The 25075-nt window shown below is 40.4% G+C and overlaps 2 protein-coding genes across 2 annotated transcripts in view; one reads left to right on the top strand and one right to left on the bottom strand.

Annotated features, from left to right (window-relative positions):
* The window catches only part of LOC135086029 (pyridoxal phosphate phosphatase PHOSPHO2-like), a 200965-nt gene that overhangs the window by 153157 nt on the left and 22733 nt on the right, over positions 1-25075 (bottom strand). The window lies entirely within an intron of this gene.
* LOC135086033 (putative pre-mRNA-splicing factor ATP-dependent RNA helicase PRP1) lies at positions 38-24513 on the top strand. The gene is made up of 13 exons (XM_063980806.1): positions 38-182; positions 1195-1319; positions 3174-3455; positions 8087-8642; positions 9312-9447; positions 10673-10851; positions 11897-12033; positions 14822-14959; positions 15968-16090; positions 17081-17180; positions 19010-19100; positions 19935-20097; positions 21108-24513. Exons 1-13 carry the CDS (start codon positions 133-135, stop codon positions 21233-21235), a joined length of 2208 nt encoding a protein of 735 aa, XP_063836876.1. The 5' UTR covers positions 38-132; the 3' UTR covers positions 21236-24513.

The following is a 25075-nucleotide window of genomic DNA, read 5'->3' as shown; positions in this document are numbered from 1 at the left end:
AGAGAATCGATTTATTTTTCTTTCTTTCAAAATAATTTCGGACGCCATTTTGTGCGTCGCGTTTTCTTCTGAAAATCAGCGGAATTTTCACGTGAAATTCAAATAATTTGTCTTCTAGGTGTTTAGTATAAGATGTCCAAACGTCGGATTGAAGTGATGGACCCTTTTATCAAGAAAAAAAGGTCAGTATTAACAAATTTCCTAATTCTTTGGTACCTCAACATGTTGATGGTATGTATACCTACCATGCTTGATTTCGAATGTTTCTTTGTTGTGGTTGAAATTACCCACAAATCTACAACATTTTCGCTATTACTACTTGTATCGTAATTAGCTCCGTATAGGTTAGTTACTTTTGATGTCAACTCACAATTTTCGTGAGTAAAAACAAACATACCGGTCGCTAAATGTAAGTTTACCACTAGATGCTCCTCCATTTAAAATTGACGTTCACATTTCCTGTAAGGCAGTGGGTTCGACTCTCTAAGTATTACAGTTATTTCAAGTATACATGTTTGATGCTGATAAATAAGCCTTAAGATTAAAGCTAACAACCTTGCCCAAATCTAATTAACTAGATAGAATGCTATTTTTCCATTTATAATCCTCTTCCTAATTTGTTCTATTTCCTCAAGTAAATCTATTTTCACGTCATCTAAAAATTTAGTACATTACTGTTACTTTAAAATGGCTTCACTCAGATAAATTTCAACACATTGTGATAATTCTGTATTATTTGATGAAACAGTAATTTAATCAATTATAGTTACTCATGTGAAGAATTTCTCAATATTATGCTATACTCAGCATTGCAAAACATTGTATCAATGTTTTGTATTATTGTGTAGCCCTTCAAGCACCTGAATCGAGACACAATAGAAATCAATTGTTACACAGTCTTTTGCGACCACTTGATTGATGTGGTAGTTACGTTTTGTACCATCAGATGAGTGGTAGTGCACACTGGTTTCGAATTCAAAAAGAACTATTGAAATTTGTGAAAACTGTTTTGGCAAATGTGAAGTTTAATTAGTAACTCTATGTATGCTACTGTTTGTTTTCCTAACAATAAAATAAATAAGCACAAGTTCATCGCCATCAATAAAAGAAGAATAAAATAAATACCTGGGACTGTATCTTCCACTGTCTTTACCGATATTAGCCTGCATAAAATATGCAATCGTTATTCACCAGAGAGGAGAAGGCAGCTGCCGCAGCCAAGTCGGGGAGCAGCGGGGAGTCGTCAGAGCCTGCGGCCAGCCTTGGAAGCAGCATGCCGCCTACGACTACCAGCACGCCTGGGATCAACCATTTTACAGGTACGATCCAACTAAACGACTTTTGTTGTTACTGTAAGGCGGGTTTTAGAATCACGCTGACCGTCGGCGCTGACTGATCAATATGTATGTAATTGAAGGATTTCTTAATTCTTGAGTGACGCTGACCGCTCGGCGCCGACGTTTCATACATTTTGGCTGTCAGCGCCGCCGATCAGCGTGCGTCAGCGCGATACTAAAACCAGCCTTACTCGTGTGTTGCCAGGATTTGGGACCACTCGTTTCCACCACTGTAACTCCTTGATTAAAACTTAAGTCCTTCTGAGTATATGATACAGTACTACAGAATTCCTACTGAAATATTACAGGCTATGATGAAGTAGTTTGGGGGAAATCGTCCTAAAACCAGATTTGCTTTGAGCTGATTCCTCTTTAGCCTAAATGCCATTTATGGCCATTAAGTTCGTCTATTTCACTGTATTATTGCAAAATTAAATAAACGGTCTTAGGGATAAGAGCCCATAATATTCTATTTTTAAGTTCATAATGGAAGCAAAAAATAATCCAGTAGTTCAACACCTTCACTTAGGGGAGAGTTCGGTATATTGTACCGCCGGGTAAATTGTACCACCCTCATATTTCGTAAAGTATTTATTGAATGTCTGTAATTGCAACACTCAGCGATACACAACTAAAATCAATTAATATCGGCCATGTGGTTTTTGCCGTGACAACAAACACGTGTGTTTTATTTTGAAAAGTATTTTTTCATTGTTTTCAAGTAACTTTTGACAATACATGTTTAGATTGTAATTTTGTTAAATTTAATCACAGGGTGTTTCTAATATATTATTTAGAAGCGTAAATTAGTGTGGATTACAATTATTTGAAACATTTTTCGGTATTTATAAGCTATATTTTTTACCGATTTTTTAAAAGCACTATCACCTAGTCGGCTAAATTGTACCACATCAAGTTGTATGGAACTTTACCAAAGGATTTTGAAATGTTTTTTAGTAAAAGATATTTTGAAGTTATAATAGCGGAGTTATGTTTGACTAACAATAAATGAAAGCAAAAGACTGGCAAAGTAGATTAAGTACAAGTATGCGTTACGATAATTGGAATTACAAAACTTGTACTCAAAATCGTGATAACGTGTAAAACAATATCGATTGTCTATGTTATTAACTACTGTTCCTCTTCGTTCCCTAATTTGTTAAGAATGTATCGTATAATATTTTGCCATAGTTTTTTTAAAGGCTTGAAATTTATTGAAATCCAATTTAGTAACCCTGTGGTACAAATTATCGAACCGGTTGGCTAAATTGGACCGAAGCTCTGAACTCGTACTTTGTTGATTTGTGCTAAATATACAACAATCATGTTAATTAATACTTATGAAATAGTAAGTTGAATAATGTATCTTTTATTATATACCATGGACATTAGCAAAAACAAAAGAAAACTATGTGTAAACTGGGATTGAAAAAAACTGGTCCAAATTAGCGGACTCTCCCTTATGTCACTTTTCAATCAAAGATAGATTTACTTAAATGACTAGATTCATAGACAGGGTGTTGGTATTATACATAAACCCACTTACTAATCAGTTTAGTATGGTAATGTCATTCTAAATCAGTGTTCAATAACTGTGCAACTTTTTATTAGTAAGGGGGTAACAGTTTTATGTTAGTTACACCACTTATAACTCAAGAATGGCTGAACCGATTTAGCTGAAAATTGTCAGGGAGGTAGTTTAGAGCCAGGAGAAGGACATAGGACACTTTTTATCCCGTTCGAAATTTAAAAAAAAAAGTGCTTATTTATTGCCATTAAGGCGGAACAAAGTTCGCCGGGTCAGCTAGTTTTAAATAAACTCTCTACCCTCCACAGGTCTTCCACACTCCCAGCGCTACCACGAGCTTCTCCGACGCCGGCTCGGGCTCCCAGTCTGGGAATACAAGAACGACTTCATGAGACTCCTCAACACGCACCAATGCGTGGTCCTCGTCGGTGAGACGGGCTCCGGCAAGACGACTCAAATACCGCAGTGGTCGGTGGAGTTTGCGACGGTGACCGCTGGCAAGTCGAAGGGAGTGGCGTGTACGCAGCCACGACGAGTGGCAGCTATGTCGGTGGCTCAGAGAGTGGCTGAGGAGATGGATGTGGCTCTAGGTATGTGACAACGTCAGTTCTAGGGCGCTTTTAAATAAGACGTTTTCCGTGTACATGGAAAATTGTATGACAATTGCATGGAATAAAAATGACAAATTACCATCAGTAAGTTCTTCGTGTCGACAACAAACCTACACAGTGTCAGCCCAAAACTCCGCCACAAGAGTGGCGTTGTCAGTAGCACTCATCAAATCCTCCTGAGAATGCACTGAGTCTTGAGAACGCACGACTGACTTGTTAAAAGCGTTTATTTTGAAAGCGCCCTAAATGTCAATAATCAAAAAGCCTTTGGTCTCATTCCATTGGTGTAAAAAGTTACAAATTCGCAATTGTTCATTATTTGACCAACCGCGCGCCTACATGAATACTTGCCAATGTCTTCCATATTCACTGGAATTTATGATGTTATCATCCAGCTAGATATTCTTATTAGAGGAATAGGGTTAAGAGCCATTTCACAAAAATATTCCGCGCGAATTTAGCTACAAACTGTCAACGCAAAGACAAAAGAGTAAAAAGAACGCCGAAATGGACAAAAAAATCTTGAGCCGTGACCGTATTAAGACTTGATATAAGTTATTCTTTTTTCTTATATCAAGTCTTAAAACTTATTAAAACATGAATAATTAATTTAAAATTTTAATAGAGTTTAGGTATTTAGTCTTTCAAAGATTTTTATATTTCGATTAATAAATGAAACACGTATAGGTATAATATGTAAAATATATATTATAGCCCGACCAGGAACATAAAAAGCCTCGCCATGTTGCGGAAAACTAATGGTACTAATTTCTTTTAATGGCAACAGTAACTGAAAACTTCATTGACATGTCACCTTGCATGTCAATAATAAACTGTCTATTGCTGTCAAAGTGTAAACAAACTTTATTTTAAATGTGTGCAATGGATTTGGGAATTAAATTGCTAAAAACTTTTTATAGTCGTGAAAGAAAACTGGTTCACAATGTGTTAAATTATTTGTCTAAGAGAAGTACTAAGGGTTCGGACAATATTTTCATTGAATAATGTTTCCGACAAAGGTTGTCAAATTGACTGACATGTTTATCGTATAGTATAGTCCACTATGAAAATTAGCTGTGGTTTGTTTCAACTACCTATTTTAAAGATTTTTGTCACTTTGAAAGTGTTGAATTTTATGGAATTGGGAAAGAAGTACCGAGTTTGAAGCGTTCATGAGCAGACATTGCAGTTCAATATTCAAGTTCTGAATTTGATTATTGATGAATAATAAAATAAATCCTACTAGCTCGATTGATGGTTTCATTTAATTTATTTAGACCAAGTTACCTATATGTATAATCTTTTTTCGTTAATTTATGAAAATATCAAATTAGCCCGTAATCCTGAATCCTGATACATAAAATTAGCCTATTAATTTAACACAGGTACGACTGTACTCAGTGTTGCACTATCAAATGCAATTAACGCGCCTCTATGCCAGGGTTTTTATGTTCCAGTAGGCCTAAGATGCGCGCCGTGATAACTTTTATCGACGTCAATTTGTATGGGCAAAATCGATAAAATGGCGTGATAACCGCCTATCACGGCGCGCATCGTAGGCCTACTGGTCGGGCTAAAGGTAAAAAATAAAGACAGTGACATAGTGAAAAAAAAATTTGCCCCCTTACAGCTCCATCATCGGACCCTGGATATTATTTAGGGACGAAGTATTCTTCAAAGCAAATCACACAAGCCCAAACTCCATAGCCTATGGAGTTTGGACCATAGGGTTCTATTGTTTTGTTACGGAGTTGCAATGGAGGTGGCCATTGCAACTCCTCCAGATCCATTATCAGACAGAGCTAAGAAATAAATAAATAAATAAATATTATTATTATTAAACAAATAACTAAAATAATTCATCTAACTATCTTAAATCTTACTAGTCTTACTAATATTATAAATACGAACGTTTGTGTGGATGTCTGGATGTTTGTTACTCTTTCACGCAAAAACTACTGAACAGATTTTGATGAAACTTTACAGTACAGCAGTACTATCACTCGGGTCGGACGTTCCTATCGCAAAACCGTTGGTTCACTCAGTTCCGATACGACTCTAGTGCTGTGTGTAATAGGGATGATGACTGGGTAATGAAATCGAAATTCTGTTTAGTCCGTCAGAGAGATAATTAAAAAATTTTGGAGACATATTTTTTAATAGTATTGTATTGAGTTGAAATGTCGCGTGACGTCACTTTTGAGTAAAAATTCTACTCAAACGTGACGTATCGCGCCATTTCAACTCGATGTAGCACTGTTATTATTTCATTATGAAAGAAAATAAAAAATATGAGTAATATTTTCTAAATAACTGTCTGACGGACAAATAATTGAAATTTTGACATCTAGCCTATTATTCTCTACGAGTGGATTTAATTTTGCCTGAGACCTACGCCATGAACCCTGAACCAGAAGACCCTGTCGCCAGCGACAGCGACGCTTATCCATCCCTAGCATCGACCAGAATTGTGCGCATACTCTGGAGCATGCTACATACAACTGGCTGTCGGAGAAGCATAGATTTCCCTTAAGTCTACTCCCGCTACCATATGGCACTCCGCTAAAACTCGTGAGGGCGCCAACACTTGCTTTTGTATCGAAAATTAGTATGAGCAGCGCACGTAGTTGCTCTATGCAACCACGCTATTTTAAACCGTGGCCCCTAAGCATGAGATGGGAAACTGCACTCCCTTGAATTCTCTTGAATTTGATGGTGTTAGGGGAATCCTAGGAATGAATACATACCTACTTTCTAATGGAATTACCTCATCAATGTTACGTTTTCACTTGTTATTTTATTGCGATCTGACCTTGATTTTTCAAACACGTGTCAAAATAAAAAAATAATTTAAATCAAAAGCACTAAGGAATATTTAATTTTAATTGATATCAACCTCGATGCAAGCACAGATTACAGAAACTAAAGGGAGATGTGACAAGGGAGCGGAGCCGGTGTCGCAACAATATGCCCAAAAACAGAACATATTGCTTGTGAAAGCAATAATGACAGCAGCGACGACATAATGTAAACAGTTTACATTGCTTGCATAGTACTAAAGATTATTCGAACATTAAATACTAATACCGCAGTGGATAATGAGCACATATTTTGACTTTGTGTGTGTGAATTCCTAATGCGACACTGAGTTTCGAACTCAGCGCATTACTAAGCATCTCTATAAAATATCTCTATGGAAGCAAGTTATCTCCAAAATAACATTCTACACCTATAGAACCTAGTCAGGTAATAATTTTAATAAAATACGAAGCACGTCATCTATCAATAGAATATAATATATTTTAGAAGTTAATAAATATGCATAAAATATAAAAACTTTAGTTAAATCATAGAATTTCTGAAAAACTAGTACTAAAATCGTACTGGAAACAAAAAAAAATAATGTGTTATCAAATTTATTTATTAAACGTCCAATTTATTAAAGATTTTGGACTAAACTTTTTAAAAATATTTTATAGCCTACATAAAATACGAAAACATTTTGAATTCTAATCGTGAAATAATTTTTTTTCGGAGCCTATTGCCTCCAAACAAACAAATTAGTCCGTTTCAAACCACTACACCAAACGGCCGACTCGAAACAGGGACCACTCGGCATAGTATCAAATGTATTTGGTCGCCGTATAAATCACCGCTTCACGACACGAACGCACGTAAACGTCATGGCGGGAAAAGTGACACAGGTCCTGCCTTGACGGGCGCTCGCGCCATACTAATCGATGTCGGCTTGTGCATTGTAATTTATACTGATATTCACATCAATATTTTGACAAAGTGGTTACTAATATTAAAACAATAACTGTAGAAATCAATACTACAATGAATATTCTTCATTTTGGGATACTTTTATTGCAGTTATTGCTGTGTTTTTAAACTAAAAACCACGATCAAAATGTGACGTTAATCTTCAAATTTGCCAAATTATTTTTAGATTTTACTCAATAATGGTAATGAAATTCAAGAATCTATTTCATTAATGGACTACAAGAATATATGTTTGATGATTACTATATATTTCTAAGCTTATTATATGAGCATAAATAATAGATACAGGACTTTGAAATAGAGTCTGCGGCAATTTTTCCGTAAAATGGTTTTGGGAGATGGGGCACTGAGAATTAAGCAAAAGAGTTTTAGTAAATCCGTTTCATTAATGGTCAACACCAAGGATCGACCTATCTTTCGCAGTTATTAAATAATCTCTGGGTGTTGCTTAAGATAGTAATTCATGCTTCCAAAATCTTAGAAATTCGCACGAAAATGTAAAATGGCTCTTAACATTACAATTTAGCTGCAAGCTCTACACACTCGCGTCTAGTTTTCCAAATAACAAGAGCTCTATAAAAGTTACCATTCATATTACCACATATCTCATTTTAGAATCTTCAATGTGGTACATTAGAATCAGGTGATACTTTGAAATGAACTCTATGTGGTTTCAAACTATGATCTTATTATAGTGACGCGATGAATGAACACAAAGTTTCCTAGTTAATTTAATTACCTCCAAAAGCCGCAAAATATAAGCCTCTAAGCAAATTAACTTCATCATCATTTTCATTCTTACAAATTACATTATCTGTCCACAGGTCAGCAAGTCGGTTACAGCATTCGTTTCGAAGACTGCTCCGGGCCGCAAACCGTCCTCAAATACATGACAGACGGTATGTTGCTCCGAGAAGCCATGTCTGACCCCATGCTAGAACAATACCGAGTGATACTCCTCGACGAAGCCCACGAAAGGACCCTAGCCACTGATATTCTCATGGGGGTCTTGAAAGAAGTTATAAAACAGCGTACAGACTTGAAACTGGTCATTATGTCTGCCACATTAGACGCTGGGAAGTTTCAACAGTACTTTGACAACGCACCACTTATGAACGTGCCTGGAAGAACTCATCCGGTAGAGATATTTTACACACCGCAGCCAGAGAGAGATTATTTAGAGGCAGCGATCAGAACAGTCGTTCAGATACACATATGCGAAGAGATTGCGGGTGATATATTGCTGTTTTTGACGGGACAGGAAGAGATAGAAGATGCGTGTAAAAGGATTAAGAGGGAGATAGACAATTTGGGGCCAGATGCTGGGGAGTTGAAGTGTATTCCACTGTATTCGACGCTGCCACCTAATCTGCAACAGAGGTAATAAATGTTTACAGTTTACTACTTATATCTGTTGCAGTCAAAACTCATAATCGGTCAAAACCACTTTTACTGCAAAAATCAGTCAAAAGTGTTTTTGACTGATGCCATTGGGTCCAATTTCTTGCCTCAAACTGAACTAAATCGTTAGATGTTACTTTTGAAAAACCAATGAAACTTAAAAGACTGGGTAATTTTTACTCTCAAAGATCGTCATCATCAGTCACCGCATGTCGATATCGCACCTCGTACAGACATTGTAAAAACTATAAACATTGTTAGTCGACCGTTTGGTGTAGTGGTTCGAAACGGACTACTATTCCGGAGGTAGCGGGTTCGATTCCCGCACAGTACAAACATTTGTGTGCATGAACATATTTGTTTTTATTGGACTGGGTGTTTTCTATGTATAATAAGTATGAGATTCCGACTGATGGAGATAAAAGGGCGTTTTTTTTTTAGGGAATCTTCAGTGTATTTGAAGGAATATTCATTTTAAGAAAATTCAAGGGGTGTTTTGTCCAATGACTGGCGGCGTCCAATGACTGTCGGTTTACCCTATGTTTATATCCGTTGTCTTAGTACCCATAGTACAAGCTTTGCTTAGTTTGGGACTAGAAGCGCAGTGTAAAATGTCCAAGGATATTTATTTATTGTGCCCTTCTCCAGGATATTCGAGCCAGCGCCGCCCAACCGCAGCAACGGCGCCATCGGCCGCAAAGTGGTGGTGTCCACCAACATCGCCGAGACCTCGCTCACTATAGACGGAGTGGTGTTCGTGATAGACCCCGGATTTGCTAAGCAGGTACGTTAAAAAGTCATAAAAGTAATTTAGTTATTAAAATTTTCTACCATTAACAATCTCATCTCAAACTAAATGACATTGGGAACTTTTTGCCCCACTTTTCGAAAAGTAGCGGACACAAACGAAACCTATCACAGATGATACATACTAATATCCAATGAATTTCCGTGCATTTTTTTTTTCTCTCTTATATGGGAATATTGAGAAAATGAAGTTTTAATATTTTATTTTATTTTATATTTAGGTAACATTTTTGACGACCTCCGTGGCGGAGAGGCGCACACACCGGTTTTCAAGGTGTGCCGGGCCAATCCTGAGGTCCCGGGTTTGATTCCTGGCCGGGACAATATAGAAAACGATCTTTTCACATTGTCTCTGGTTTGGGTGTGTTGTGGTTCGTCGTTCCCGATTTCCATAACACAAATGCCTTAGCTACTTATTTTGGGTTGGAGTAATATATGAGATGTTGTCTAATATTAATTTAAGTATTTATAATATTTTATTTATTTATATTATTTTATTTATATTTTTTATTTATTTATATTATTTTATTTACTTTTATTGGTTACTCTGCAATGCCAAACAACATAACATGTAAAAATATCAAATCATTTTAGTCAAATATATTTTCAACTTAGACTCGTCATATCTCAGAATTCCCATATCTCACAATATAGCGCTTTAAGTGAATATACCTACAAGTATAAAGCTTTGAAATAAAATACGTTTCATCTTTGTCCGCCGTGGGGCATTTTCTCATATTAAAGTTCCCAATGTCCTTTAAAATAACTTGAAACAATCTAATTGTGTAATGTGGGAAAAGTAGTTTATTTTCTGCAAAGAATATGCTTTTTAAGTGCTTTTTCTCGTCCCAATATTACTTAGAATCTACCATTTCTTCAGGACAGTAAATGGGCTAGTGCTGAGAAGTAGTGCAAGAAACTCAGTCACTGTTGTTACCACATTAATTTATGAAGAGGCCATTTCTAGTTGTGGTGGCAATGAAGAAAACCCATAATAGATTCTAAAGAACAAGTAAAATATTGATTAGAGATGAAACGGATAGTTGTTTGGCCGGATACCGGATATGTGCAGGGACACCACATCACCGGTCATTGGAAATCCTTGAGGGATGCCTTTGTCCAGCTGTAGACGTCGTTTGGCTGAAACGAACGTTAGCCAGTGTCTTGATGTTGATAATACAATCAAATTATTTTGCCCACAGAAAGTCTACAACCCACGTATCCGAGTAGAATCCCTCCTCGTCTCTCCCATCAGCAAGGCCTCCGCACAGCAAAGAGCCGGTCGCGCCGGCCGGACCCGACCAGGAAAATGCTTCCGACTGTACACAGAGAAGGCTTACAAGCACGAGATGCAGGACAACACGTATCCGGAGATATTGAGGTTAGTGGGGACTAGATGGACCGACGATTGGGAGCATAGTCACAGCTTATGGACAGATGAGCGTTGTGGAGGGCCTCAAAATGAGATACAGAGGTCAGCCGAGGCAACACTTGGTAGGGGGAGTAGTTCAGAAGTTCGATAGACCGACGACCTCTTGTGGCGGTCCTACCGCAATATACTGAAGTCTATGGGGGGAGAACACTTAAGCCTTTTGGGTTGGATGAAAAAAGTGGATGAACGTGTTTGTTAGACATCATTTGGGGAAAAAATTAGCGGTAGATCTATTAAAAAATACTGTTTATTTACTTTAAGTTGGTATGGGTCCAATTTTTCGTCGTAATAATTACCAATATATGACATTAGAAAGTAAGTTTTTTATTCATATCATTAAATTTTATAATTATGTTATTATAGTTTCGTAGATTTATTAACTGACAACTTGTTCGAATCTGTAGTCTATGAGGCTAAAGGCACACTAGCAATTTTAGACGTAGCATATTGTGTTTTCAGAATTATACGAGTCCTGCATAATCCAGATATTTCGCTTTTACGTAGTAATCAAAAATTATAAGGGCCCTTTCCCTCGGCAGTCGATTTTGGGATCCAGTGATGCAGTATTCCGGAGAACTGTTGTTGTGTGAACACACAAACGTGTTAAAAATTCGAATTAATCTGTTTTTTGAGGGATGCTGCAAAAAGTATGTTCGTGTGAATGTTAATATTTTAGACACGTTTCATCCACTCGGACGCGCCCCACCATTCTTCCGCTAATGTTTGAGTGTTATCGGTACACGCTAAATGCTCCATGAGTGCACACGCACAGTAATGCCTTACGGATTGCTCGGACCACACTCCCCGCACCCCGCGCGACCTAGACCAAACATTGCTGGGGCGCGTCCGATTGGATGAAACGATCTATACCATTAAACGGTATCCTGCAAAAAACGGGAAAGAGTCCTAATCCAGTTTACCATTGTGTAGTGTGCCTTCAGCCGTCCACATCGCCACCGGCAGTGATCTAATGCGGCCCGCATTGCTCTTGCAGATCAAACTTAGGGTCTGTAGTTTTGCAGCTGAAGAAACTTGGCATCGACGATCTGGTGCACTTCGACTTCATGGACCCGCCGGCGCCCGAGACACTCATGCGAGCGCTCGAGCTGCTCAACTACTTGGCTGCCTTGGGTGAGTGACACACTCATTTGCTCACTCACTCACTCGTTCGTTCGTTCGTTCGTTTCAGCCAAATGACGTCCACTGCTGGACAAAGGCCTCCCCCAAGGTTTTCCACAATGAACGGTCCTGCGCTGCCCGCATCCAGGCTCTTCCCGCGACCTTTACCAGATCGTCGGTCCACCTAGTAGGAGGCCTGCCCACGCTACGTCTTCCAGCCCGTGGTCGCCACTCGAGAACTTTCCTGCCCCAGCGGCCATCGTCTACGAGCTATGTGCCCCGCCCACTGCCACTTAAATTGCTCACTCACTCACTGAAACACTAACGCCCGCTTTCACTATCAATCCCTAAATTTAATGTGACCCCTATTGGAGGCGTTGGGTGAGTGATCCACTCAATCACTCATTTGCTCATTTACTCACTGAAACACTAATGCCCGTTTTCACTATCAATCCCTAAATTTTATGTGACTCCTAGGCGGCGTTGGGTGAGTGACACACTCAATCACTAATTTGCTCACTCACTCACTCACTGAAACACTAACGCCCGTTTTCACTATCAATCCCTAAATTTTATGTGACCCCTATTGGCGGCGTTGGGTGAGTGACACACTCAATCACTCATTTGCTCACTCACTCACTCACTGAAACACTAACCCTCGCTTTCACTATCAATCCCTAAATTTTATGTGACTCCTAGGCGGCGTTGGGTGAGTGACACACTCAATCACTCATTTGCTCACTCACTCACTGAAACACTAACGCCCGCTTTCACTATCAATCCCTAAATTTTATGTGACCCCTATTGGCGGCCTTGGGTGAGTGATCCACTCAATCACTCATTTGCTCACTCACTCACTGAAACACTAACGCCCGCTTTCACTATCAATCCCTAAATTTTATGTGACCCCTATTGGCGGCCTTGGGTGAGTGACACACTCAATCACTCATTTGCTCACTCACTCACTGAAACACTAACGCCCGCTTTCACTATCAATCCCTAAATTTTATGTGACTCCTAGGCGGCGTTGGGTGAGTGACACACTCAATCACTCACTCACTCACTCACTCACTGAAACACTAACGCCCGCTTTCACTATCAATCCCATAATTTTATGTGACCCCTATTGGCGGCCTTGGGTGAGTGACACACTCAATCACTCATTTGCTCACTTACTGAAACATTAATAAATTTGGCATCGACGATCTGACCCGCCGGCGCCCGAGACACTCATGCGAGCGCTCGAGCTGCTCAACTACTTGGCTGCCTTGGGTGAGTGACACACTCAATCACTCATTTGCTCACTCACTCACTCACTGAAACACTAACGCCCGCTTTCACTATCAATCCCTAAATTTTATGTGACCCCTATTGGCGGCGTTGGGTGAGTGACACACTCAATCACTCATTTGCTCACTCACTCACTGAAACACTAATGCCCGTTTTCACTATCAATCCCTAAATTTTATGTGACCCCTATTGGCTGCCTTGGGTGAGTGACACACTCAATCACTCATTTGGTCACTCGCTGAAACACTAATAAACTTGGCATCGGAGACACTCATGCGAGCGCTGGAGCTGCTCAACTACCTCGCGGCCTTGGGTGAGTGACACACTCATTTGCTCACTCATTCACTCACTGAAACACTAAGAAACTTGGCATCGGAGACACTCATGCGAGCGCTGGAGCTGCTCAACTACTTGGCTGCCTTGGGTGAGTGACACACTCAATCACTCATTTGCTCACTCACTCACTCACTGAAACACTAACGCCCGCTTTCACTATCAATCCCTAAATTTAATGTGACCCCTATTGGCGGCGTTGGGTGAGTGACACACTCAATCACTCATTTGCTCACTCACTCACTCACTGAAACACTAACGCCCGCTTTCACTGTCAATCCCTAAATTTTATGTGACCCCTATTGGAGGCGTTGGGTGAGTGATCCACTCAATCACTCATTTGCTCATTTACTCACTGAAACACTAACGCCCGCTTACACTATCAATCCCTAAATTTTATGTGACCCCTATTGGCGGCGTTGGGTGAGTGACACACTCAATCACTCATTTGCTCACTCACTCACTGAAACACTAATAAACTTGGCATCGACGATCTGACCGGCGCCCGAGACACTCATGCGAGCGCTGGAGCTACTCAACTACCTCGCGGCCTTGGGTGAGTGACACACTCATTTGCTCACTCACTCAAACACTGAAAAAAAAATGTTTTTTTTTTTTCAAAATTTTATTTTACCGTTTTGTCGGCGTGATTAATATACTTACCTCCACAAAATTATAACTCTAGTGCCAATAGTTTCCAAGCAGAACCTCGGACAGACAGACAGACATATAGAAACTATAAGGGTTCCTTGTAGGACTACGGAACCCTAAAAAGGACCTAAGCCTAGGCGCAGACCACCAATTTTTAGTTGGGCGGGCAACGCAGACCCGTTCTCGAAACAAGCGGGCAGCTCGCGCGGCGCTTTAGCGGCGAAGTGTTGTGTTCGGGGTTGTGTTGTCGAGATATTTGTTTTTATTCGCAAACGAAATGTCCAATTTTTTTTCGATTCAAATTTATTCCTAACGCTCGATTTATTGTGGGCAAAAGAAGGAGTGCGCCGCCCGCTCGTTGCCCGCTGCCGCGCCGCTGTTTTCGAGAACCGGTCTATTTGATTTTACGCATAAGATCCTGCCGCTCCCGCCCCGCTGCCCGCTAAACTCGAGGCTGAGGCCTTATGGACAGCGATTATCATCAATTTATCGATTTGTCTAACAAATCAATATCATCTAATTACAGACGACGACGGCAACCTGACGGACTTGGGCGCGGTGATGGCGGAGTTTCCGCTGGACCCTCAATTAGCCAAGATGCTGATCGCCAGCTGCAACCACAACTGCTCCAACGAGATCCTGTCCATCACCGCCATGCTGTCAGGTCATTACACAAGATTTATCAACCACTAGCTGACCCGGCGAACTTCGTACCGCCTTAGCGTAGAGATTTTCTTTATATTTTTTTCCGTAAAAACCTTGTACAGAGTATTAGAAAACTACAAAAAAAAATCAGCCAAATCGGTCAAGCCGTTTTCATGTTATGTCGTGACAACGGAAAACGGGTTTCATTTTTATATATATAGACTAGCGACCTGCCCCGACTTCGGTTGCAATGGAATTTTGCAGCTTTTCTCTTCTAAAGCCCGGTCCGTGAGCACGTAGAATTTCGTCCAATGACCCCAAGCTACCCATCCTTATCGCTCGCGTGTAATTATGTTGCTGTCGCGCTCGCACACTCCTGCGGCCGCCCGTCGCAGTCGTGATAGCAATATAATTACGCTCGAGTGATAAGAATGGGTAGCTTGGGGTCATTGGACAAAATTCTATCTACTCGGTGACCGGATTTTAAACGATTTCGGGCTGATTTTACAATCATCGGATAACTTTTAACTGAAGAACAAACTTGTCATTTCGACATATTGATATTTGTTATTTTTAAGTGTACATGTTGTATTATGTAACAATGTTGTAGACCTAATAAATAAATATTTCCCATATACTGAAACTATCAATGTACCAAACTTATTCTTCAGATAAAAGCTATCCGACGATGAAAATCAGCCCTTAATAATCTACTCGACTAAATTTCTGGTATTTCGACACATTTGTAGCTAAACTAACACTCGTATTCACAAACGATGCTTGCTTAAGTGAAGCAGCAACGCTATTCGAATTCGAACGCACATGGTTGAATAGAGCTCTGTGATTGGTTCGTGTGAGTCACTCCGCTATTCAAGTATTGTCTATGAACGGGTTCTTGGGACCATATAAGTCCACGCGCACTGTGAGACCTCATAGTGTTTGTGAATACGGGTGTAAATTGCTCGACTAGTGTAAACGAAGTTATTTGAACGAAAAGTACCTAACACAATATTATTTCTGTCCACAGTGCCACAATGCTTCGTGCGGCCGAACGAAGCGCGCAAAGCGGCCGACGAGGCCAAAATGCGGTTCGCTCACATCGACGGCGACCATCTGACACTGCTCAACGTGTATCACGCCTTCAAACAGAGTGAGTTTTGCTTGAAAACTAAACATCTTTAGTCAATAGGCTAGATGACAAAATTTCAATTATTTGTCTGTCAGACAGAATTACAAAATATTAGACTCATATTTTTTATTTTCTTTCATAATTAAATAATAACAGTGCTACATCAAGTTGAAATGGCGCGTTACGTCACGCTTGAGTAGATTTTTTACTCAAAAGTGACGTCACGCGACATTTCAACTCAATATAATACTGTAATTATTCGATTATGAAAAAAATTAAAAAATGTCAATTTTTTTTTATTATCTGTCTGACGGATTAAATAAAATTTCGATTTCATTACCCAGTCATCATCCCTATTACCTACCACGAGTTACCTACTAAAAGCAACGATACAATATGATACCTGCAATACGGCAAATTACATAAAAGCCCTTTCTCACTTTTGAAGTTCGGCGGATCAAATCCGGCTCGAAGGACCAAATTTTGAAGTGAGTCATTTATTTAATCATCTACGCCCTAGAGGCAGGTCGCGGTTAGTTCTATGCCAATCTCAATTTTCAGCGTCACAACGTTTTTCAAAATTCAATATTTTTTCACACTGATTTTCATCACATTTTTGTCCCGAAGCAGTGATGATGATGATTCATCTGACCGATTTCTGTCATGGCCACCACTTCGACTCTTGTCTTGGCGGCGCTGGTGCGCCTGAAGATGGCTAAACGTAGCCGATTGGCGGCCAACTCCTTCGCTTTATTTCATCATCATCATCTCAGCCATAGGACGTCCACTGCTGAACATAGGCCTCCCCCAATGCTTTCCATGCTGCCGCCCGGTTGGTAGCGGCCTGCGTCCAAGCCTTCCTGCTACCTTTATGACGTCGTCGGTCCACCTTGTGGGTGGACATCCCAAGCTGCGTTTTCCGGTTCGCTTTATTTAAATAAATGCTTTTCTTTCTTTAAAGATTTTCATGTAAATTTTCCGGAAAATTAATGACTAATCTTGTTTCCCCAGATATGGAGGACCCACACTGGTGCTACGACAATTTCATCAACTACCGCTCGCTGAAGTCCGGTGACAATGTACGCCAGCAGCTCAGCAGAATCATGGACAGGTAACTAGATTTAATCATCATCATCATTTCAGCCACAGGACGTCCACTGCTGAACATAGGCCTCCCCCAATGACTTCCACATCGCACGGTTGGTAGCAGCCTGCATCCAGCGCCTTTCTGCTACCTTTATCAGGTCATCGGTCCACCTTGTGGGTGGACGTCCCACGCTGCGTTTTCCGGTACGCGGCCTCCACTCCAGAACCTTGCTGCCCCATCGGCCGTCAGTTCTGCGTACTATGTGCCCTGCCCATTGCCACTTCAGTTTGCTTATCCGTCGGGCTATGTCAGCGACTTTAGTTCGTTAACGTTGTACTAAATTTAATACATCTCCCAATTTTAAAGCCTAAAGCCGCGATAGCCGAACGATAAAGGGGTCGGACTGGCCGACTCGAGATCCGAGGAACGCGGGTTCGGTCCCCGCCGCCGCTCGACTATTGTGGTGCACTCGTGACACAAGCATATTTAGCTTACCGCGAGGGGCTAACGGCGTTATTAGTTATTTGTGCACAAAGTACTATGATCAAGAACAGAATGGAGAGACATCGTCCCTTAGAGTAGGCGCACACCGTTGATTTTTCGTCGGCCGATAGTTTAGTCGGGCAGTTGATCAGTATGGGCATGTATGGGAGTGCGCACACTACGCCGATTCGATTTGGCCGATTCTTCATACGATTTAAAATCGGGCACAACTATAGGCCGACTAAAAATCAACGGTGTGCGCCTACTGTTACTATGAGCCTTATAACATCATGGCTCTTCGTATAAGGTGTGCTAGTTTCCTTATGTGATCTAACCAACCCATCTGGTCAAAGTGGGGAGTGTGGCCAAATGCCAAATCATCTGTCTGATTCTGGTAAATTAAGAGAGGGATTGTGCTCTTGAAATGTAGGCTAAATGACCTGATGATGATGATGAACAGATAAAACTTTAAGCACACATAATGCTGACAGACATATGACAAGATATTTGTAAAAAGTGTATCATTTAGTACCAAATAAATATTTTTCTTTCTTTGAAATATTTTAACTTTGTGCAAATGTTGCATTTGCCATACCTTTTCTAGACAAGATACAGTCCTATCAACTTAAGCTGAGAATTGCATTTGTGTGAGTGATCGCCAAAAGTACAGTTAGTAAAACACATACAAATAAAATTAATGTTTTATTAAAAGGAAGTCGATAAAACACTAGCTACCAATTGGGCCGATGTAACGACACTTGACACATCCTTTTAAATAAATAAATAAATAAAAACAGGTCCTCGCTCAGCATATGCCAAGGCACGAAGTACCTCGACGCTGATATTCTGCGAGCACCGTTTATAGAGAGGGCGTCCAGCCAGCCTTACAATATACAACAAAAAGACAAACAAATTTATAAAATTACAAAATAAAAACAGACTAAAAATTTTTCGTTCACACCTTTAAAATACGTATTCCATTTACATACAATTTCTTTCACTTGGCTGCTTAATGGTTTTCGTACAGGAAATTCACTTACAGTAGGAGCCATTTCACTAATATTTGGAACACAATCACATAAAATGACACGTCTATCTGCTACCAGTACCGGGGGTGAAGTGAAGTATGTGAGCGGCAGGGAAGTGACGCGTGGCGGACGCGCCGCGCCTCAGGCCGCTTGCTATAAACTAGTATAAACCGGTTTAAACCATGCGCGGGACGCGCCGCGCCTCAAGCCGATTGCCACTCTACACTATCGGTGTGCACTCACACAAATGCAATTCTCAGCTTAAGTTGAGAGGACTGTAGGGCTGTGTAATTCGACCAAGGGTATTATTGATTTACTAAAGATAATGTTTTTCTGTTCCAGGTTTAACCTAAAGAGGACGAGTACAGAATTCACGAGCAAAGACTATTATATTAATATTAGGAAAGCACTTGTTAATGGATTTTTCATGCAGGTAAATTGAACTTTGTCATATTATTATGTACTAATATCTACCTACCTACTTATTTGTTAGTTTGTTACTAACTTTTAAATAACTGAAAGTAACCCTTAAGCTCCAGTGTACCTAATGTGGTAAATAATTGATGATTCAGAATAATTATGTCTTTTCTGTATTTACAACTATGATTTTTTTTGCGAAAATTGTCATCCAGCCTATGGTGAATGGATATTGTAATTTGTTCTTTGTCAGCACACTGCTGCAGGCTTGGATCTACTATCTGTCTGGAATTGATTCTTAGCACTATTTCGTCGTCATCGTCGAACAAAGACGGATCGACGATAGAATTGATAAAAAGAACAATCCGTCGGTGTTTGATTCTGTAGCTTCGATATTTTGTTTATGAATTTTGAAAATTAAAAATAATGTTATGTTAAACTTTAGAGTAGTTTAATGCCCAAAAACAGATTAGACGGATGGTGACCTCCGACTTTACCTTGGTAGTTTTTAGTCAAAAGATTTCCACAGCTATGGTGACCTATATCAGAATAAATTCAAATGAGTAGGTGGTCTTCATAGAAACGCATCGAGCGCGGTTTGTATGTGAGCGCGCCAATATTTGTATGCGGCGCGCTCACATACAAACCGCGCTCGGTGCGTTTCTATGAAGATGACCTACTCATTTGTATTTACTCTGCCTATATGATCCACTGTATCATTTAACATGGCTCGAATTAGATCAACAGCCGACATGACAAATCGTCGTCGATGTGTCTCAGACGTTGCTACAACTCACAAGTAACCATTCTATTCCTTCTATCACTCACTCCTTATCATATCTCGTTCCAGGTGGCACACTTAGAGCGCACCGGGCACTACCTGACGGTGAAAGACAACCAGGTGGTCCAACTGCACCCCTCCACCTGCCTGGACCACAAGCCGGACTGGGTCATCTACAACGAGTTCGTGCTCACAACAAAGAACTACATCCGGACCGTCACGGATATCAAGCGTGAGTATAAATTATTGTTCAAGCCACAGACGGAACGCACAACCGTTTCAGCTCATAATGACAACTTCTCAAAATGACAACTGGGACGCAAAATGTCCACTTCTCGGAATTACAACTTCTTAAAATGTCAACTTTGCTAAAATTCAACAATCGGACTGGGTCATATACAACGAGTTAAAAATACATCCGGACTGTCACGGACATCAAGCGTGAGTATCGTCCACCCCATAAAGTTAATATTCCTTCGGAACAGATGAAAACCACGAGCTGTCTAACACAACCGATTTTGGATGACACTGGATGTTATTTGTGTCTGTTGTCAGGATTATTTCACTTTGTTGTACAATAAACAATCACTGAACCAGTCACCGCATTTCTGAAGCACTATTTCTCATAATCATCCACGACGTGTAAAATCTGAAAATATCACGCATCTCTTTGCGTGTGTTGCTTCTAGTGACATCTCGCTCGCTCAGTTCTTTGTTGTTCTATTCCGTTGGGTATATTAACTTTATGATCCACACACAAAGTGGCCAAATGAACTCGTAAAGGTTGCAAGAAGGCGTTGGATGAAGGCTGCTACTAAACTGTCATCCGCTTTGCATTGAAAGGAAGTCGAACCTTAACTTCGAACTCCTATTTTATTCTGATTAATTTTGTTGTGGGTCCAATGACAGTTTAACTTTCCCCCGGGACGACCTTGACCTTCACTGGTTGGGTTTTCATTAAAGGTCAAGCTGTAGATCCTGGCTACACAATTCTGGTTGTTAAAAATATCAAAAACAGTGGGTCAGTTTTTGATATTTTGAGATGTTATTAATGTTGCAGACTCACCTCTCTTACCAGTGTAACTCATACATATCTTTTTGCAACAAGATTTAATTAAATTAGCATAGACAAGTGTGGCTCAAAGCTTGTACATACATTATTAATATTATTTCATAGTATGTAGGTCTGTTTCAGGGCACTTATACATTTAAATCTAACAATATTATCCATTATCTTTCCAGCGGAATGGCTCCTAAAAATAGCACCGCAGTACTACGAGCTAAATAACTTCCCTCAATGCGAGGCCCGACGTCAACTAGAGCTGTTACAAGCGAGACTGGACTCCAAGGCCTACCAGGAGGGCTTCTAAGGCCCGCCACCAGGCCTCGCGGTCTCTGGGACCAGTCTGAAACAAGTGACTACAGTGATGTGACAGTGCAGTGATGTGTGTTGAACGTTGAAGAACTGATGTAAAAGATAGTTGACCGTTGCAGTCGTTTGGGAATGGCCGAAGTTAGTTAATAAAATGCTAAAGTCAAAATTAAAAATATTTTATTCAATTTAGACCGCTAGCAGCACTTATGAATGTCAAAATACAGTTAAAAAAGGTAGCCCTTAAGGGGCACTTTACATGTCTCCTTATCTTATGGGCCCTACCAGCGCTTCGAGACAAACATATGGCAAGTGCTGAGAAGAAACGCCGGAACAAACTCAGTCACCACTAATGAGGGTTTTCGCGAATGAAAGATCCGCTCGATGGCGGGACGTGGATGTGGGGTCTGACAGCTGCGTGATTGGCGGATTTTGACATATCTGTCATTGTCATGTCAAAAATAACCAATCATGCAGCATTTGGACCTCGCGTCTACGTATTGCCATCTGGCGGATTTTTCATTCGCGAAAACCCTCATTGCCAGGAATTATCTAACGGTAAGAAAACCAAATTCAAGTACATCAAATATGTGCAGACTGAACTGACAACGCATCCTTGTCATCAATATAGTTACGACTACATAATCTTCTAGTCTCCCTGCAGTGGAGTATGACCCTCTCTAATTTATCAGAGGCAAATGGAAGATTTATCCTACACTTCCCACGCTGGCGAGGTTTGCACATTTTGTCATTTAGGCATTTGTGTATAGTTGATTTATGATTGATGCAGATTTCTACTGCTTATCTTGACTGACTCGCTCATCACGAAATCTCAGAAACTTTAAGTGCTAGGAGTCTTAAATTTTGCATGGGGATTCCTTTTAGAACATAGGTGCTCACTAAGACCGGATTTTGCATAATTCAACCCCTAAGGGGGGTAAAACGGGGTCCACACGTACGAAGTCGCGGGCGGCCGCTAGTCATCTATATGATGATATTTGAAGGATTTATAACTTAATAGCTTTCCGCCCGCGGCTTCGCCCGCGTGGAATTTTGTCTGTCACAGAAAAACAATATCGCGCGCGTATTTGCTCACCGTTTAGACCTACCCTGGACTACTACAAACATTTTAAAACCAAAATCAGCTCAATCGGCCCAGCCGTTCTCGAATTTTAATCAGACTAACGAACAGCAATTCATTTTTATTTATATAGATTTTAGTCATTCCCAAATGATTTCAATTAGGATAATCTGTTACAATGATTTGGATTAAGCTGTTATACAGGTTGAATTGCTCCTGGTATTGGAATTTTAGTATAATTTGAAAAACTGATGTATGATACAGTCTGGTCTGTGAGCACGTAGAATTTTGTCCAATGACCCCAAGCTACCCATCCTTATCGCTCGCGCGTAATTATGTTGCTGTCGCGCTCGCACACTCACTGCGGGCGCGCGTCGCACAGTCGCGACAGCAACATAATTACGCGTGAGCGATAAGGATGGGTAGCTTGGGGTCATTGGACAAAATTCTACGTGCTCACGGACCGGGCTTTAGTAATATCATGTCCGTAACTTTGTCTATGAGACCACGATAAGTAGAACCTTTAGACTAGACGCAGACCACCGACTTTTTCAGCCGATAGTTGGGCCCAATTTTAATTTGTATGAAATCGAAATCGGTGTATCGTGCGCACTTCCATACATGCCCATACTGATTAACAGCCCGACCCAACTATCGGCCAACTTAAAAAATCGGTGGTCTGCCTAGGCTAACTTGATAATAAGTATCAACAACTTCAAAGGGAGTGTAAACATTTGAAGATAGAAAAATCAACTACATAGTAAAAATTTAGGATTTCTACTTTTGTTACTGGCGATGAACTTGTTTTTTTCGCAGCTGGGATTTATACTCGTATTCACAAACGATGCTTCCTTAAGTTAATCAGCAATCGAACGGACAGCGTTGAATAGAGCTCTGTGATTGGTTCGTGTGTCATCCTGTGCGTCCACGCGCACTGTGTGACCTCATTGTAATGTTTGTAAATACGGGCGTTCATTTCTTGGCAAAAAGTCATTTATAGTTTCCAAATAAAACATTTTTTATTCATAAAAATAAAACAATATTTTAGCTAATAATTGTCACTTTATTATAATTTTGATCTAGTTATAAGAGAATTATGTTTTTAAGATAATAGAAACGTTTTATTTTTATGAATAAAAGGTAAGTCGCACTACGTCCGATCCCAATCCGTTAAAATACGGTTCGAAGTAGTTGTAGAACTATTTTACACTACATCCAATTTCTCTAGTTAGTACTTCTTGCGCTGCTTCTCAGCACTGGCCCATTTATTGTCCCGAAGCAGTGGTAGGGTTAATACTGGGACGTGTAAAAGCGCTTTTTAAGCCTATATTCAGCAAAGACAGCAAATAAATAATTTAGCGAGCCACCAGTCTGCTTGTAACCACGGCTGCAGCATAGCAGCCGAAACGTCAAGCCGTGAGTACATAATGTAACTCAGTCACAAATGTCGCGTTCATTTTATTTGAGTATTAATTTAGATCCGTATTTTTGACGGATTCGAATCGGAAATAGTGCGAAAACATAGCCGGTAGACCAAGGGCTAAGGTAGTTTCTTAGATCGCAAAGCTGACACAGTTTGTCATAGTGTCGTGCAATCTGCACACAACTATAAAAATGCGTAAGTTATGCGAGCTAATCCGAGGTTTGCGACGACACCAATAATATGAAATGATGCCCAATGTGCGTTGTCGCTTAGGCTGGCAATAAAACTTGCAGAAGTTGACTTCCGCAAGCTGTTTACCACTGTGCAAATAGCTGTGGCAAGCCAACTTCTGCAAGATTTGCATAGTGGTGACAGCTTGCGGAAGTCAACTTCTGCAAGTTTTATTGCTAGTCTAAACTGCTTTAGCTCAACTAACTTACGCCCGTATTCACAAACATTACTATGAGATCTCACAGTCCGCGTGGACGCACAGGGTGACACACGAACCAATCACAGCTCTATCCAACGCTGTGCATTCGATTTTCTGCTTCACTTAAGCAAGCATCGTTTGTGAATACGGGCGTTAGTCTATACTCACTTTTAGCTTAGCTCTTGGTCTATAAACCGCAATAGGTTCAACTGTCGTGGTCCAGTACATCCAAGGTAGCATTGTAAGCTACCGGAAAGAGGGTAGAACTAAAAGTTCTTATACTGTAATTGAAATAGCGAATATATTGAACGTGTCAATATAGACCTACACACAATGAAACAAGACTCTTTATTTAACTATCCATTCCTTACACATAGCCCGACGGATTAGCAAGCTGAAGTGGCAATGGGCAGGGCACATAGTACGCAGAACTGACGGCCGATTGGGGCAGCAAGGTTCTGGAGTGGAGGCCGCGTACCGGAAAACGCAGCGTGGGACGTCCACCCACAAGGTGGACCGACGACATCATAATAGCAGGAAGGCGCTGGACGCAGGCCGCTACCAACCGGGCAGCATGGAAAGCATTGGGGGAGGCCTATGTTCAGCAGTGGACGTCCTATGGCTGAGACGATGATGATGATTCCTTACACATTGTTTAAAACCCAACTCATTCTTATAATCTTAGGCTTAGGCAGAGTTGCACCATCTAACTTTAACCGTTACTTTAACAATAACTGATGTATTTTGTATGAGTTTGACAGATTATTTACGTTTGTCAAAATTAAAGAAGATGGTGCAACTCAACCCAGCTTTAGTTGCACCACGTAACTATAACTATGAACCTTATGCACCAGAAGGACGTTAACCGGTGTTTTTTTATCAAGTTTTGCCAGATTTTTGACGT

The sequence above is a fragment of the Ostrinia nubilalis genome, chromosome 30, assembly GCF_963855985.1.
Source record: "Ostrinia nubilalis chromosome 30, ilOstNubi1.1, whole genome shotgun sequence".
Lineage (NCBI taxonomy): Eukaryota > Metazoa > Arthropoda > Insecta > Lepidoptera > Crambidae > Ostrinia > Ostrinia nubilalis.
Note: the sequence above shows the minus strand (reverse complement) of the source record. Positions and strands in the feature narration are given on the sequence as shown.

What these genes read in the sequence shown, in the direction of transcription:
- LOC135086033 (XM_063980806.1), top strand. Translation starts at nt 133, where the DNA reads ATGTCCAAACGTCGGATTGAAGTGATGGACCCTTTTATCAAGAAAAAA. An exon ending in TGGGATCAACCATTTTACAG is followed by an intron (nt 1,320 to 3,173) that starts GTACGATCCAAC and finishes TACCCTCCACAG; the next exon opens with GTCTTCCACACTCCCAGCGC. An exon ending in CATCACCGCCATGCTGTCAG is followed by an intron (nt 14,960 to 15,967) that starts GTCATTACACAA and finishes TTCTGTCCACAG; the next exon opens with TGCCACAATGCTTCGTGCGG.